The 13,861-nt window shown below is 42.3% G+C and overlaps 2 protein-coding genes across 5 annotated transcripts in view; one reads left to right on the plus strand and one right to left on the minus strand.

Annotated features, from left to right (window-relative positions):
• Positions 1 to 223: 223 nt before the first annotated feature.
• ATP5MK (ATP synthase membrane subunit k) lies at positions 224 to 3,029 on the minus strand. Of its 2 annotated transcripts, none has more exons than XM_077349610.1 (5): positions 2,933 to 3,029; positions 2,330 to 2,404; positions 1,350 to 1,447; positions 1,176 to 1,273; positions 224 to 307 (listed from the first exon to the last, which is right to left on the minus strand). In XM_077349610.1, exons 3-4 carry the CDS (start codon positions 1,434 to 1,436, stop codon positions 1,181 to 1,183), a joined length of 180 nt encoding a protein of 59 aa, XP_077205725.1. In that variant the 5' UTR covers positions 1,437 to 1,447; positions 2,330 to 2,404; positions 2,933 to 3,029; the 3' UTR covers positions 224 to 307; positions 1,176 to 1,180. The 2 variants fall into 2 exon arrangements, with proteins under 2 accessions (XP_077205725.1, XP_077205724.1); XM_077349609.1 differs by having other exon boundaries at positions 2,874 to 2,997.
• Positions 3,030 to 3,101: 72 nt separating this feature from the next.
• PDCD11 (programmed cell death 11) overlaps positions 3,102 to 13,861 on the plus strand; it is a 37,569-nt gene continuing 26,809 nt past the window's right edge. The window contains exons 1-7 of one of the 3 annotated variants that reach the window (XM_077349600.1): positions 3,102 to 3,195; positions 7,061 to 7,175; positions 8,215 to 8,346; positions 9,922 to 10,089; positions 11,474 to 11,635; positions 12,213 to 12,336; positions 13,580 to 13,761. In XM_077349600.1, coding sequence (XP_077205715.1) covers positions 7,071 to 7,175; positions 8,215 to 8,346; positions 9,922 to 10,089; positions 11,474 to 11,635; positions 12,213 to 12,336; positions 13,580 to 13,761 — 873 coding nt within the window. In that variant the 5' untranslated portion in view covers positions 3,102 to 3,195; positions 7,061 to 7,070. Of the gene's footprint in view, positions 3,196 to 3,708; positions 3,878 to 7,060; positions 7,176 to 8,214; positions 8,347 to 9,921; positions 10,090 to 11,473; positions 11,636 to 12,212; positions 12,337 to 13,579; positions 13,762 to 13,861 lie in introns of those variants that run through there. The other 2 variants (XM_077349602.1, XM_077349601.1) reach the window with 2 other exon arrangements.

The raw sequence follows: 13,861 nt of genomic DNA on the forward strand, positions 1-13,861 counted from the left end.
ATTGGCAGCAGTTCCAATTTCCATTTCAAGCAGGATACAGAGCAATACGTTCCAGAAATACAGGGATACCTGACAAGGGGTAATCTCTGCTTACACTCTTAACACCGGTTTTCAAGACAGATGCAACAGGCACTTTCAATAAACTGTACATTTTAGACATGTGCATTGTTTATGTAGAATAGTCACTTCACTACTGGCAAATATATACAGAAGACAAATCCCATAATTGTTCATGATTTATTAGAACTGTACATCTGTTTTTGCTGGCTGCACCAATACGTTGGAAGTCCACTATCAGCACATCAACCTGATAAAAAGAAAATGGAATGTTAGAATCTAGACATCAGATTTGATTTGAAAGCTGCTTTTTTCTTTGAAGATTCCTCAGCAATGTCTCCGTATGGAATTGTAGGACTTGTGACACACAGCTGCATATTATAGGAAAAGGAAAATTTATAAATACATTTAGGGGCTTCAACTTTAGGATAATTTACTAGTGTGGTTCTGAATCAACCCCAGTTCCAGCACCACACATTTACATGGAGCATTTGCTTACAAAGAGTACATACTTCTGCTACTTCAGGAAGATCAGAATGCTTGTTAGAAAGAATCCTAGAATCTGTTTCCCATTTCCATGTTCAAACTAGAAATAACACAAGACAATGAAGCCCTCTCCCACCTAAGAATCCCTGCTAGGCAGGTCACAGTTTTCTGAGCTCCCCTAGCTCTGGCTACCCCACAGGGTTGGTGATTGTAAGCTACTTCAAAGACTGCATCAGGTAGTAAAAAAACAGCATGCATAACCCAGCTGTTCTAAAAAAAAAACACTACCCTGAGTCTGCTTTGGTGAAGAGGGCGGGTTAAAAATTCAAATAAACAAGATCAGTAGCTATGCTGTTTTTAAAGCCTTTATTATGAGTTTTTTAAAGCCTTTATTATGAGTTGGCAAATTATAAACAAGCTTATTGCAATGCTACAGATTTTGTAAGGTATGAGACATTCAGCAGTGATTTGGTATTGCCCATTTCTATGTAGCAACCCTGGTATTCCTTGGTGGTCTCCCATCCTGGGACAACTTTGCTTAGATCTGACAAGACTGGGCTATTATAGTCAGGACAACTGGAATATTATTTGTTGCTAAATAATAACAGTAAGAAAAGATGGTAGGCACTTACCAATTTTATTTCTCTGTTACAGCTTGCTTTTCTTTCTTAGGCCTTAGTTTGAAGTACAGGATAATCATTGCAACACTGGCATATGTGGCTAGTACATACTAAAAAAAAAAAAGAATACTGTGAATAAAATCAAACACATTTCAGGAGCATAAGGTTATCTGAATGTGCACTTACATTCCTTCTGCCAGTCAGGGTATAAGTATTAAAGTATTTTTGAAACCCTGTGAATTCAGGATGAGGTCCAGAATCGTGCCCTGCCATCACTGCTTGTCCTAGATTTAAAAATAAACTGTTAATACTGTCTCTTTGAACTATGTTCTAGCCAAAGTATAACATTTGCGGTACAACTACTCATTTTATTCCACTTATCTGTATTAGAAGAGAGCATTAGACAAACTAAAACTAGCACTACATGCATGGGCTCTACCAAAACATATGATTCCTATAAGTAACTTCTGTAAACAGAAGTTACTGTTGATGTGAATGAAGTATCTCCTGCTTCAATAAGTTAAGCTAGTGACATGTAGATAGGCTAGTAAAACGTTTAATGACTTCTATGATGCAATTAATAACTGGATTTGATAACACATGTAATAAATTTGTTGGTACTTCAGGCAAAAATACTTACATCCATGACTAATCTTGATGGAGTCAATATGTAAAATATAATTATCTTATAAAGCAACCTCATTATAGTCAGGTAGTGCTTAAGTAAAAAGAAAAAGTTCTGCTCTGGTGAGTTGCAGCAAAATTCTGAAAAAATCATTTGTGAAATTAGGAGCATATATTCTGTATTTTTCCTTGGAAAGCAATGGCATTCTTTCAAGAAAGAATATAAGGTTATACAACTTTTTTGATGCAGTAGATGTTCAAGTCAGGATCTCCAGAATAAATCTACAAATTTTTGCCTTAAGGAACTGTAGCAACTAAATAACTTTAATGTTTACCACATTAAAAGCATTTAATGCTACAGCAATCTTATATGTTGCTGCTTCCTAGATCTTTTCCTCAAAAAGTCAGATACTTGACTCCAAATACACCTACACCTACAATCATTGCTGTTCAGCAGTATTCCTAGCAAGCAATACTAATAAGGAGCAAGTTCATAACTCATGCAAGGGAGAAGCAGGTTCTAGGATACAACAATAACTTACTAGAGTCTTCTAGTATTCAGTCCAAACAGATAGCTGGACACAAATACAGATGGAAATTGATTTGATATTGCCAATCTAAAAAAGGAGAAAATGGCACTCATTCAGATTTTGAAAAAATGGAGTCATAAACTTTCTCCTCCCGTCTCACCAGTTGCCCTCAATGGAACGCACCAGAAATTCATTAACCTTTAGGCAAAGCCCCGTCACACATCACCAATTTACCCATAAAATGTTCACTACACTGAATTACAAGAGATACTAACAGCAAGCATAGGTTGGCATCCAGATTATGGTAGCATGCTAGATCACGGTTCCTACCACCCTTAATGAGACCGACCGCGTATCAAGGCTCCGGATAACTCTCATTTCCGCAATTCATTTAATAAATAGCCTTAAGCAAAAGTATCAATATTATCATATAACTATTTTACCAGTTTGTTGTCAGGATCACAATAAATACAAGGCAAGCGTACAAGAAAGGACAATACAAATAGGAGAGAGAGGAGGCATCAGAGAAAACGCATCTCACACGAAAACTACTCACGCTTCCCCCAAAACAAAACCCCCCGAACTCGCACACCGTTTCTTCACCGAATAACAAACCATTCAATGCCCTTCACTCTCAAGATGGCGTTGCTCAGCGCTCCCCCTTGCCCTGCAGAATAAGGCGGAACCGCTTCAGGATGCTGTCCCTTGATTGGCCTATTAACATGCTCGTCATTTTCGGTCCCGCCCGCTCTATGACATCCAGATGTTCCTTAGCGCTAACGTTGCCGGGCGCCCGCGTGTATGCTTCCGGTTAACCTGGATGCTAGTTTGATTTCCGGGTTACGAAGCCTTTTCCATCACATGTGCGGCTGATCTATGTAAGTGTGGCGTTTTACTTCACTTGGGTAAGGGGAGAAGCTGAGAGGAGGGAGCTTGTTGGGTGAGCTGGGCATGTGAGAAAAGGAAAGACCGCGATACATGAGTTACGGGTTTATCTGGAGAAGGGGACTAGTGTAGTGACTAGAGGCTGAGTTCACGTGCAACAGAATGACGGGGGTGAGATGGGTGGCATCAAAGATTGCCAGCTATTGGTTGGGAGAGACCTAAAGACCTGGGGGGTGGGGGAGAGACTTGGAGTGGGGAAGGACCTCCGTGGAGTCTAATGCCATAGAGTTCACCCTCAGGAGCAGCCATGTTCTCCAGGAGAGCTGATCTCTTTAGTCTGGAGATGAGCTATAATTCCAGGGGATCCCCAGGTGCCACCTAGAAGCTGGCATCCGTGCATGAAGCCCACCCTTCAAAGCAGCCATTTTCCCCAGGGGAATTGATCTTTAGTTAGGAAATGAGCTATAGTTCCAGGGGATCCCTAAGTCCCACCTGAGGACTGGCATCCCCAGTTGCACCAATACAGAACGTGGAAGGAAGTTTCCTTTTACAAAATGTTGATGAATATGAAGGGGGGAACATCAACCCTATGCTAATAAATCTAGGCTAGCCAGTAGTCTTGCTATGACTTTTTGCTCCCTGGGCTACTTTTCTGGCATTGGACCTTTTATTTGGGTAAGCTTTAAAAATATTATACAAACAATATAAAGAGGGTGCAGTTTCTTGTCCTCAGAATGTTGTTGTCTTAGAGTAGATAAGTTTTAACAAGACCTAGATATGGAGTGGCTGTTAATCTGCACGCCCCAGACTACCCTGATCCCCTCAGATGTGAGATGCTAAGCAAGGTCTGTCCTGGTTAGTACTTGGAGGGGAGACCACCAAGGAAGCCTGGGTTTGCTGTGCAAAGCCATGCAGTGGCACACCACCTCTGTTTTGTTTCATGCCTTGAAAACCCCATGAGGGGTTGCCATGAGTTGGTTGAGATTTGACTGCACATTCTGCCACTTAAGACGGAATGATCAAAATCTATGATTGGTGCTAATGTAACACCCCTGTTTGTCTAGTTTATAGGTTTTTCTTTTCTTTTTTTTCTGATAAAAGTCACATGAACATTGTTACCAATTGCTGACTTTGCAAATGGTGGTTTCTTTAATACTTATATGTGTATAAAAATGCAATTGGGTACACATGTTATGCATTTGGTGTCAGGTGTAGGTCCATCAGTGGCTACACAGCTAGTTTGTATGTTTGCTGTAACAGACTAGAGCAGTGGTTCTCAACCTTTTCTTCGCTGCGACCCCAACTTCGGTGCCAAAGCCCAGCGGGGACCCAGGCAGAGGAGCTGCCAGCTAGCGCTGTGGAGGTGCTTTCACTGACCCCCCGCAGGAGGTGACTGGAGGGGGGCGAGGGCCCTGCCCGGGGAAGGAGGCTGCTGCCACTGCTGCCACCACATCCACATTGCTCACTGCCCCAGGCCGGGCGAAGGCATGCGTCATGCTCTCTTGGCTTGCCGCTTCTTTCCTTTCTCCTTTCTATAAACCATGGGGGGTTCCACGGCAACCCTGCTACAGAGCATGCGGTGCTTGCTGGACAGAGTCGGCCAGACTGGGGCGACTTTGGACTCGCAGGGGGGAGGAGGTTGCTTTCTTGCCAGCTCTGAAAGAGTTGAGCGAAGCGTTTTGGCACATTCCTCGGCAGGCACCGGTGTGACCCTCCAGGCAGGCTGGGCAGCTACAGAATGATCCAGTGGGGTGCTGGAAACAGATATGCGCACAACAATCAAGGTGGCATGGAGGCAGCCATTGGCATGGCTCTGCCTCTTCTGCCCACCTCCACCACCACCACCCGCCGCCTCCACACGCTGCTGCCTGCCACTGCGGCAGCAAGAAACCTGGCGACCCCAAGGAAGGGGCCCGGCGACCTCAAATGGGTTTCCCGACCCCAAGGTTGAGAACCACTGGACTAGTCGGTCTTTGGATTCTTGTGAAGTAAGAAGCAGCATATGTAATCTTGAAAATTAGAGAATGGGTTGTGATTATACATACAACCTGCCTCAACTCTGTTTTGTATAATAAATCAAAAAAGTTTGGACACTCAGTATTCACCACCTGAAACTATGGTCTCCTGCATCCTTGATGGATTTTGCGTCTTTAAATTAGCCTTTGGTCCTGTTTTCAAGCCTTATTTTGTGGTTGCAACAAAAATCCCAAACAAACAAAAAACCTAACTATGATTGGTTTGTTAAATATGCACATGAGAAAATTAGGCTCAAATCTCTGTTTAATTATAAAATAATCTACTCGTATGATAGTTCTTTCTTTAGGTATATTGTAATAGAAAAGTAGATTAGTTGCTGGTGAGTTAAGTCTCACTTCCTGGCAACTACTTTTAAAACTTTTCCTCATTTAGGTTCTTGTACAGGTACAAGTGGGCACACAGCCTAGTAGAAATGTGCAAGACTATTATGCAGGGTTTTTTGCGGAGGTGGGTTGGTGTGCAGTTTTGAATCTGAGTGGTTTTGACTTTGTCTTTCCTTTATATAGTCTGGGCTTTCTCAACCAGGGATTTGTGAAATCCTGGGGTTTCTTGATGGCCCTGGAAGGGTTTCCCAAATGTGTGGGAGTTAATTAGTTTTAATGTATATATATTTGATTTTAAAACATTTAAATATGACCATATATAGTCATGTGGACCCCCTCCCACCTTCCAAAATGGCCAGTGATGGGCATGAAGGTGCTGGAAAGGAGATGGGTCCCAAATGGACATGTAGGCAGCTCTGCTTCCCAACCATATTCTGCCCAATCATGCCACATCTGGGGATTCTTGAAGGTTTCTTGAAGGCTGAAGAATGTTTTAGGGGTTTCTCAATGGTACAAAGTTTGAGAAAGGCTAACATCAGTTATTTGAAAATCATGACATGTAAATAGTTTTTTTAAAAGAATAGATCACCTGTGTCAGTAATAGTTGCACGTGCAGATATCAACAAGGCCTTTTCTGACAGTGACGAGGAAACTGTTTTTGCTGCTTATCCAGTTAACAAAGATCTAAAATTCTGTTTTGTAACTCTGTAGAAGATATATGTAGTGTAGAACAGTGACTTCTAACATTTTTGAGACCTAGGGTTCTATCTTTGCCCTATCTGCAACATGAAGAAGAAGAGTTGGTACCCCACTTTTCTCTACCAGAAGGAATGTCAAAGTGGCTTACAATTGCCTTCCCTTCCTCTTCCCACAACAGTCACACTTCTGATTTTTGCTTATTTTCCTCCTTTTCCATCAAGTGTATCTATAAGCTACAAAAGTACATTTTTGTTTTTATCTATTATTGTTTTTATCTATTATTATTATTATTATTATTATTATTATTATTATTATTATTATTATTGTGGCAGATAACTGTAGAAATTATAGTTCAATGAAGTGTTGCAGTTCTGAGAAGTCATTACTAGTCAGTTGACTCAAAAGGGTGTAACTCTGCTCAGGACTTCAGTGTAAGGCCTGCTGTACCTGAGAGTCAATGTCTTCTTCTAGCTTCTTTAAGTTAGTAGTGTAGCTGCACCATCTCCTTTCTTCTTGTCTCAAATTATTGACAAAAACAAAACAATTGAAGTAGAGCCACTTGTGTGATTCATGTTATTATGAATTAACAAAACTACTGGTGTAATATGCATCTATCTCAGTCTCTCAACATATCAGTGAGACTTGATTTATTTTAATTAATGAGTAATTATTAAAAATAAAATTTTATTGCCCTTAATGTTTGCAGTCATTTTAGAAATGCAAATATGTTTGTATATGTTGATCTTACCTTTATGGGTGAAGTTGGTTATTACAGACTGTTTTGTGGCTTTCTTCCCAGAAAGACAGCCATGTCTTCTATAGAAGAAAACTTCCCTCGAGGGGGCATACAGAAGACAACACAAGAAGGAAAAGCAGCCAGACAGCCAACAGCGGATCAGGATAATTTATTCAAGGTAATATGAATTATAAACCTATGAAACTGAGTCACTTCATTGGTGTATGTATCCTCAGGGGTATCCAAGGAATACAGTTTTCCCAGGGCCCGTAACCTTAGTTCTTTTTAACTTGGAGATGCCCGGGACTGATTCTGGAATCTTCTGCATCTTGCTCTCTGTAGTCCCAGGTTGATATTTCCTGTTGTTTTTAAGAACTTAGCTCCATTATGGAACTCAATACTCTGTTCACTGACCGTGATTATTAATTAGATATTGAATATGGTATTGTTCATAATAATCACTGTAGAATTTTATGCTGAAACCTGATGACATGTTCCTAAATGAAAGAAATTAGACAGAAAGATACTGAGCAGATATATGTGCAATTTTATTGCATTCAGTAAAGATGATGCCCAAATTATTTGCTTATTTCATGTCAATAAGTCCCAAGACTTTAATGGACATAAGGATTTCTCAGCATTTCTTTCACTAACCATACTGAGTTACTTTCAAATGTCTTGAAGCAGAATTGTCTTGTGCAGGGCAAAGGGCTTATAATGCAAATTTGTGAAAGTATGTAACACATGGTTTAATGAACATCTGTTAGATTAGAATCTGTATGTTAGATTTCAAGCATTAAGCCACTCCTCAGATATACATGTAAAAATAACATTTGTTTTACATTGTCACTTTCTATGGTGTTCTAAGCATGTTTATGTTGCGAATGTTTCAATTTCTAATATCCTTAACATTTTGAATGTTAGGGTCCTGTGATTTACTATTCCCAAAGCATTTTCATGTGGGTTATCTTAGCCTTTGACTCAGGGTTTTCTGCAGTAGACTAGATATTATGCTTGTGATTGTCACTGAAAGTGTACTCATAATAGTAGCCTATCTTAATGTCAGTGCAAATGCCACCCAGGGGAAAGACTGCACATGTACACAGGAAGATTTTAACTTTGAGAATCAGTCGTTACGTGCAATGAAATTAATCTGTTGCATAGGGAAACATCTGTCCTTGTACATATATGAAGTATTTTTTAAATAAATCTCTTAGACACAACATGAAGAGAAAACTCCAAAAAGAAAGAAAGCCCAGAAAGATCAAGCAAAGCCAAAAAAACTCAAGACAGAGAAGAAAGCAGTTATGAAAACCACTGCAAAGGATTTTGAACTTCTGACTTCTGAGGTTTGGCATATTTTAAAATAATGTTTTGATCCTTCAGAGCTGTATTTCATATTGTATCCTATGGATCAGTAGTAGTGGTCTTGGGAGCTAACTGCGGACCAGCTCCTAGCATTTTTGGAGGAAACTTCGGCACTTGACACATACCGGTCTGGCTTCCGTCCTAGCCATGTGGTGGAGACTGTGCTGGTCGCCCTGACAGATGATCTCTGGTGCCAGCTGGACCAGGGCGAGTTGGCCATTCTCGTGCTATTAGACCTGTCAGCCGCATTTGATGTGGTTGACCACAAGCTTTTGGTTCACTGCCTTGCTGATACTGGAATTGGAAGGGTAGCTCTTAAGTGGCTAACCTCCTTTCTAGAGAACAGGTCACAGAGGGTCGCTGTAGGGGAGGAGTTATCCGACTCCTTTACACTCCCTTGTGGGGTGCCACAGGGAGTGGTGCTCCCCCCCACGTTATTTAACATCTATATGTGTCCTCTGGCCCAGCTGGTATGGAGTTATGGGCTTGGGTGTCATCAGTACGCTGATGATACCCAGCTCTATCTCTTGATGGCTGGATCTCCCCCCAGAAAGATTTGCCAGCTGTTTGGAAGCAGTGGCTGGATGGGTCAGGAGGAGCCATCTGAAACTCCAAGACAGAGGTCTTTTGGGTAGGCCGAAGGGAGCAGGAACAGGAAGCGCATCTTCCCTGCCTGGACAGGGTGCAACTGTCATCTGTGCCCCAAGCCAGGAATCTGGGAGTGATTCTGGATGCCTCACTTTCCATGGAGGCCCAGGTCACTAACGTAGCCCAGACGGCATTTCTGCATCTATGCCAAGCTCGGCTACTAGCGCCCTACCTGACCCCGGAACACCTGGCCACTGTGATCCATGCAACAGTCACTCCTAGATTAGACTTCTGTAACTCGCTCAGCCTCTTGTGGCGCAGAGTGGTAAGGCAGCCGTCTGAAAGCTTTGCCCATGAGGCTGGGAGTTCAATCCCAGCAGCCGGCTCAAGGTTGACTCAGCCTTCCATCCTTCCGAGGTCGGTAAAATGAGTACCCAGCTTGCTGGGGGGTAAACGGTAATGACTGGGGAAGGCACTGGCAAACCACCCCATATTGAGTCTGCCATGAAAACGCTGGAGGGCGTCACCCCAAGGGTCAGACATGACTCGGTGCTTGCACAGGGGATACCTTTACCTTTACCTTTAACTCGCTCAGCGCGGGCCTACCCTTTTCCGTAACCCGGAAGTTACAGCTGGTACAGAATGCAGCTGCACCGGGTCCTCACTAAATCATCTTGGAGGTCCCATGTTCAGCCTCTGCTGAAGCAGTTACACTGGTTGCCAGTTTGTTTCCAGATTAGGTTCAAGGTTTTGGTATTAACCTTCATATAGTATTGACGTTAAGAATATTATTGATTTTGTGTTTTGTTTTGCTTTGCTTTGTGTTTTGTTTTGCTTTGCTAGTTTAGGTCTGGTTATAAACTTCAAGGCTCCTTCAGGATTATCCCTTTTGCAGTCAGATGTGTAAAACACTCGGGCTATGCTTGCCTCCCATAATCCCTCCTTGTTTGTGTGTGTTTATTCAACAGTCTCTCACGGATGGAATGCTGGTCTTGGGCTGTGTGAAAGAGTGTAATGAGTATGAGCTTACAGTCAGCTTACCAAATGGGCTTTCTGGAAGTGTACAGGTGACACGCATATGTGAGGCTTACAGCAGAATGCTTAGTGAGCAGGTGGCCATGGATAAGCCAGTAGAGGTAAGGCATGGTGAATGAGAATTGAATTCTGCAAGTACCTGCCAAGAGTTCCAGAAGCAGGTTTTTTCTTTGCTACAATGAATACTGTTGCCTGTTCTGTTGCTTGCTTTTGCTCTGCAAAGTCTGCCCTGAAACTAGTATCAGAGGCTTAACATTTAATGCAATTTTTTTGTCAGCTCCTATAACAACGGACATCCATTAGTAGTGCATATTATTGTTGACTTACTATTTTGGATGACACAAAAGTACTGAGTGCACACTGAAATTAAGATTGTGCCAGTTAAGTGGAAATAAACTACAGTCTCGGTGCATCTGATGCAAGGCCAACTCCAGCTATAGAACCATCCCAACTTCCCTTTTCCCTGCTGCACTTGTAGGCTCTGAAGGAGAACGCAGGGGAAAGGCTTCCATCATGCCTTGCATGGGTCCCATGTCAACAGTCATGCCAGTACATGAAGTACTCACCACCTTTGCTGTTGTCCACAATCCATTGTGCTTGTGGGTGGGAGTAGCCACCTTTCTTTTAACCATCTCATAATCTCAGAATGGTTTCAGAACAGGAGTGGGACTTTCACTGTACCCCTAAACCCCTTCCTCCCCAGTCTGCAAGAATAGGAAGCCCAGAGCACCCTCACGGGTGCCTCTCAGACAGATGGTTGTTGCAGAAGGGGAAAATATCTGCCTCCTTTCTTGCCACCTGAGATCCATCCTGGCCAATTGCTGCTCCTGGCTTATTTGATGCTACAACCAGTCCTGATCTAATAAAGTGGGCTGTGGCTCATGAAAGCTTTTAATGCAACAAATTTGTTAGTCTTACTGTTTGTTATTTTTGTGACAACAGTCTACAGAGTTGGAAGGGGCCATACAGGCCATCTAGTCCAACCCCTGCTCAATGCAGGAGTCACCAACAGCATCCATGATAAGTATCTCTCCAGCTGCTGCTTGAAGACTGCCACTGAGGGGGAGCTCACGATCTCCTGAAGCAGCCTGTTTCACTGCTGATCTACTCCGACTGTGAATATTCCCCCCCCTAAGTAACATGGCTACTCCTCAGAAGATAAAATGACTTTTTCATACACTGTTCTGAGATTTTTAGGCACATCTTTTTACAACTCTTGTTTGGAGCAGAAGTTCCAGTAATGTTCAGGTTGCTGGTTGCCTTCACTCTGCCTCCTACATTAGAAAGAAATTAAGCTTTGGACAGGTGAATGGCTGTATCCCAACCTGCCAATTTTCTTCTTGGCACATTCAAACAAACGATTATACTGCTGCAGGCAGCACACTTCATATGGATGGACTTTTCAGTCTGTAGTTGGATATCACTGTTGATTTGGTTTATCATGTATTGTTTTATTCTTGATTCCCATAGAATTCTTTCTTGCAGGACTTGAGTCCACTTTCAGAGCTGTTCACAACAGGAATGCTGCTCAGATGTGCCGTGATTGGTGTGGAGAAGGGTGCTGAAGGACATCATGGTATACAGCTTTCAATTAATCCCAGAGATGTCAACAAGGCTTTGAACACTGCAGCTTTGAGAACAGGCATGGTATGCCAATTATTACTTGTCTGAGTTTGGAAGATACTGCTCTGTAGGTTTTCTGGTGATGTAGGGAAGATGTGCCTGTGCCTTGAACAGGTATGCAGGAACCAGAATCTCACCAGTGCACGTTCTCCTGTGGTAATACTCTAGTGGTGGAGCAGCTGCATCTTGTTAACATTCTATTCTTCTAGGTATCTTTTTATGGCAGAGGAGCCTTAATACTCACAAATCTATTTGGGGAGAGAAAATGAAATGTGTATAGTTCGTCTTTGCTCCTTCTGCAACTGATTTTAGATAAAGGGAGAGCATGGAGAGTAGAGCACTGTTTCTTCTGCTCCTATTTAATCTCAGACAAACATTTTAACTGATCTTCCTCAGTTTTTCTTGCTACATCATGGAAATTATTTGCTCCTTCTTTTTCCAGGATTTAGGAATTCCTCTTTGTTGTGCTTAGTTGCTTGAGGAAGCTGGGCTCATTTTGAGGAGCAAAGACTATTTTCAGAAAAACATCCTTGTGTTACTGGGTGGGAAATGAATAATTAGTAAAATTTATTTTAAGGCGTGTGACTTCTCCTCCCAACAGCTGCTCTCTGGATGCATCTCTAGTGTAGAAGACCATGGCTACCTTATTGACATAGGGGTCCATGCAGCAAAAGCATTTCTCCCTCGAGAGAAAGCGCAGAGTTACTTCCAGTCAAAAGAGAAAGGTATAACTATACTTACTATGGTGTGTTGGGTGATTGCCTAGAAGTTAAGGAAAGGGGTGGTGCTTGGTTGAGTCCAGTTTCTCAGCAGAGAAAAAATTCCAAAAAGACCAAGTGAGCAAGGAAATAAGACTTTTATAACAGCATTCCAGTCTATAATGAGACCACCTGCATACCTACTAGTTATAAGACAGCATGCTGACGCACCTTCATGCCAGCCATATGTAAGGAAGCTGCCTACTAGTTCATGATACTTGCACATTATTGTGATGACACCCTGCTTCCCATCCCCCCAACACAACAAGGAACAAGCACTCCCCACTCAGTACCTTGGATTGTGATGTTCTAAATAACAACAACACTTTGGTGTTCTGCAGATGATGGTCCAAATCCCTCCTGTGCATACATATACCTTTAGCAGGTTGACACACATGAGTACTACCCAGACACCTCAATATAGGAAATCCCCCTAAAAGGCTGCAGCCTCTTTCTGGCAATGCCAGGAGGAGTTAGACACTAGGATAACATCAAGAAATCTCAGAACAGAATATTCACATAAGGTATTCCTATCATTTGTGACTGCAGTTTACACAGAGCTTAAGGAATCTGCTATTATTTGTACACTGAGTTGTTATTCTAAATTGTACCACAGCTGCGTAGGATGTGCTGGGGAGAGAGAAGAATTTGTTTTTAACTACTAAGTTCAGTGGGAGTACTTACCTTCACAGCTGTGTTTTGCTGGGGTAGTTGTCATCAGAGCTTAAGATTCTAAGCACCACTCCTCCCTGGCACACCCTGCTGCTACCCGTTTCTGACTCCTGTGCTTGCACAGCTGCATCAAGTTTATGCCGGTAGAGCATGCATAGACACCACGCTGGTGCATCTCCATGGTATAAGGGTATGGCACTTAGTGGCCATTGAAAGCAGTTTACAGACTGGCTGTAGGTCTGCATTGTTAAGCAGTTCCAGATAGAGAATGTTCAATGCGGAAGGGACTAGAGACGAAATATTCTGCTGGGTGTTTGTATGGAGATGTTTGACAATTCCAGCAGTGGCCATTGTTTCATGTGAACAGTTCCATTGTTCAGCATAAGTAAAATAGCTCAAACTAAAATGTGTATGTATAAACTGCAAATGTGGAACCAGTAAGGGGAGTTAAAAAACAAACAAACCCTCAGTATGATCAGAAGAGTGACATCTAAGCACTGATTATGAGAAATAATGGTTGTATATGATGGACTTTCAGGAGCTGAACTAAAGATAGGACAATACTTAAACTGCCTGATTGACGAAGTCAAGAACAGCGGAAGGATAATCCGCATTTCAATCAGCCAGTCGGAGGTTGCTGCCGCCATTGCAACAGAAGTGCAAAATTGGACGCTTTGCAGTTTGTTACCTGGGCTGGTGGTGAAAGCCCAGATTCAAGAGGTAAATCTGTACTACTGAGAAAGTGGTAGGACAAAGATGATCTTTTTTTTTTGTTTTAATATACTCAGCCAAGGATCGGAGTGGTTTTTAAATGTCTGCT

Source organism: Paroedura picta, chromosome 8, assembly GCF_049243985.1.
Source record: "Paroedura picta isolate Pp20150507F chromosome 8, Ppicta_v3.0, whole genome shotgun sequence".
Taxonomy (NCBI): Eukaryota; Metazoa; Chordata; class Lepidosauria; order Squamata; family Gekkonidae; genus Paroedura; species Paroedura picta.

Bases quoted from the DNA above. Each gene is read 5' to 3' on its own strand.
- ATP5MK (XM_077349610.1), bottom strand. From the start codon at position 1,436: ATGGCAGGGCACGATTCTGGACCTCATCCTGAATTCACAGGGTTTCAA. The intron at 1,274-1,349 runs GTAAGTGCACAT...TTTTTTTTTTAG, and splicing joins CCCTGACTGGCAGAAGGAAT to TATGTACTAGCCACATATGC.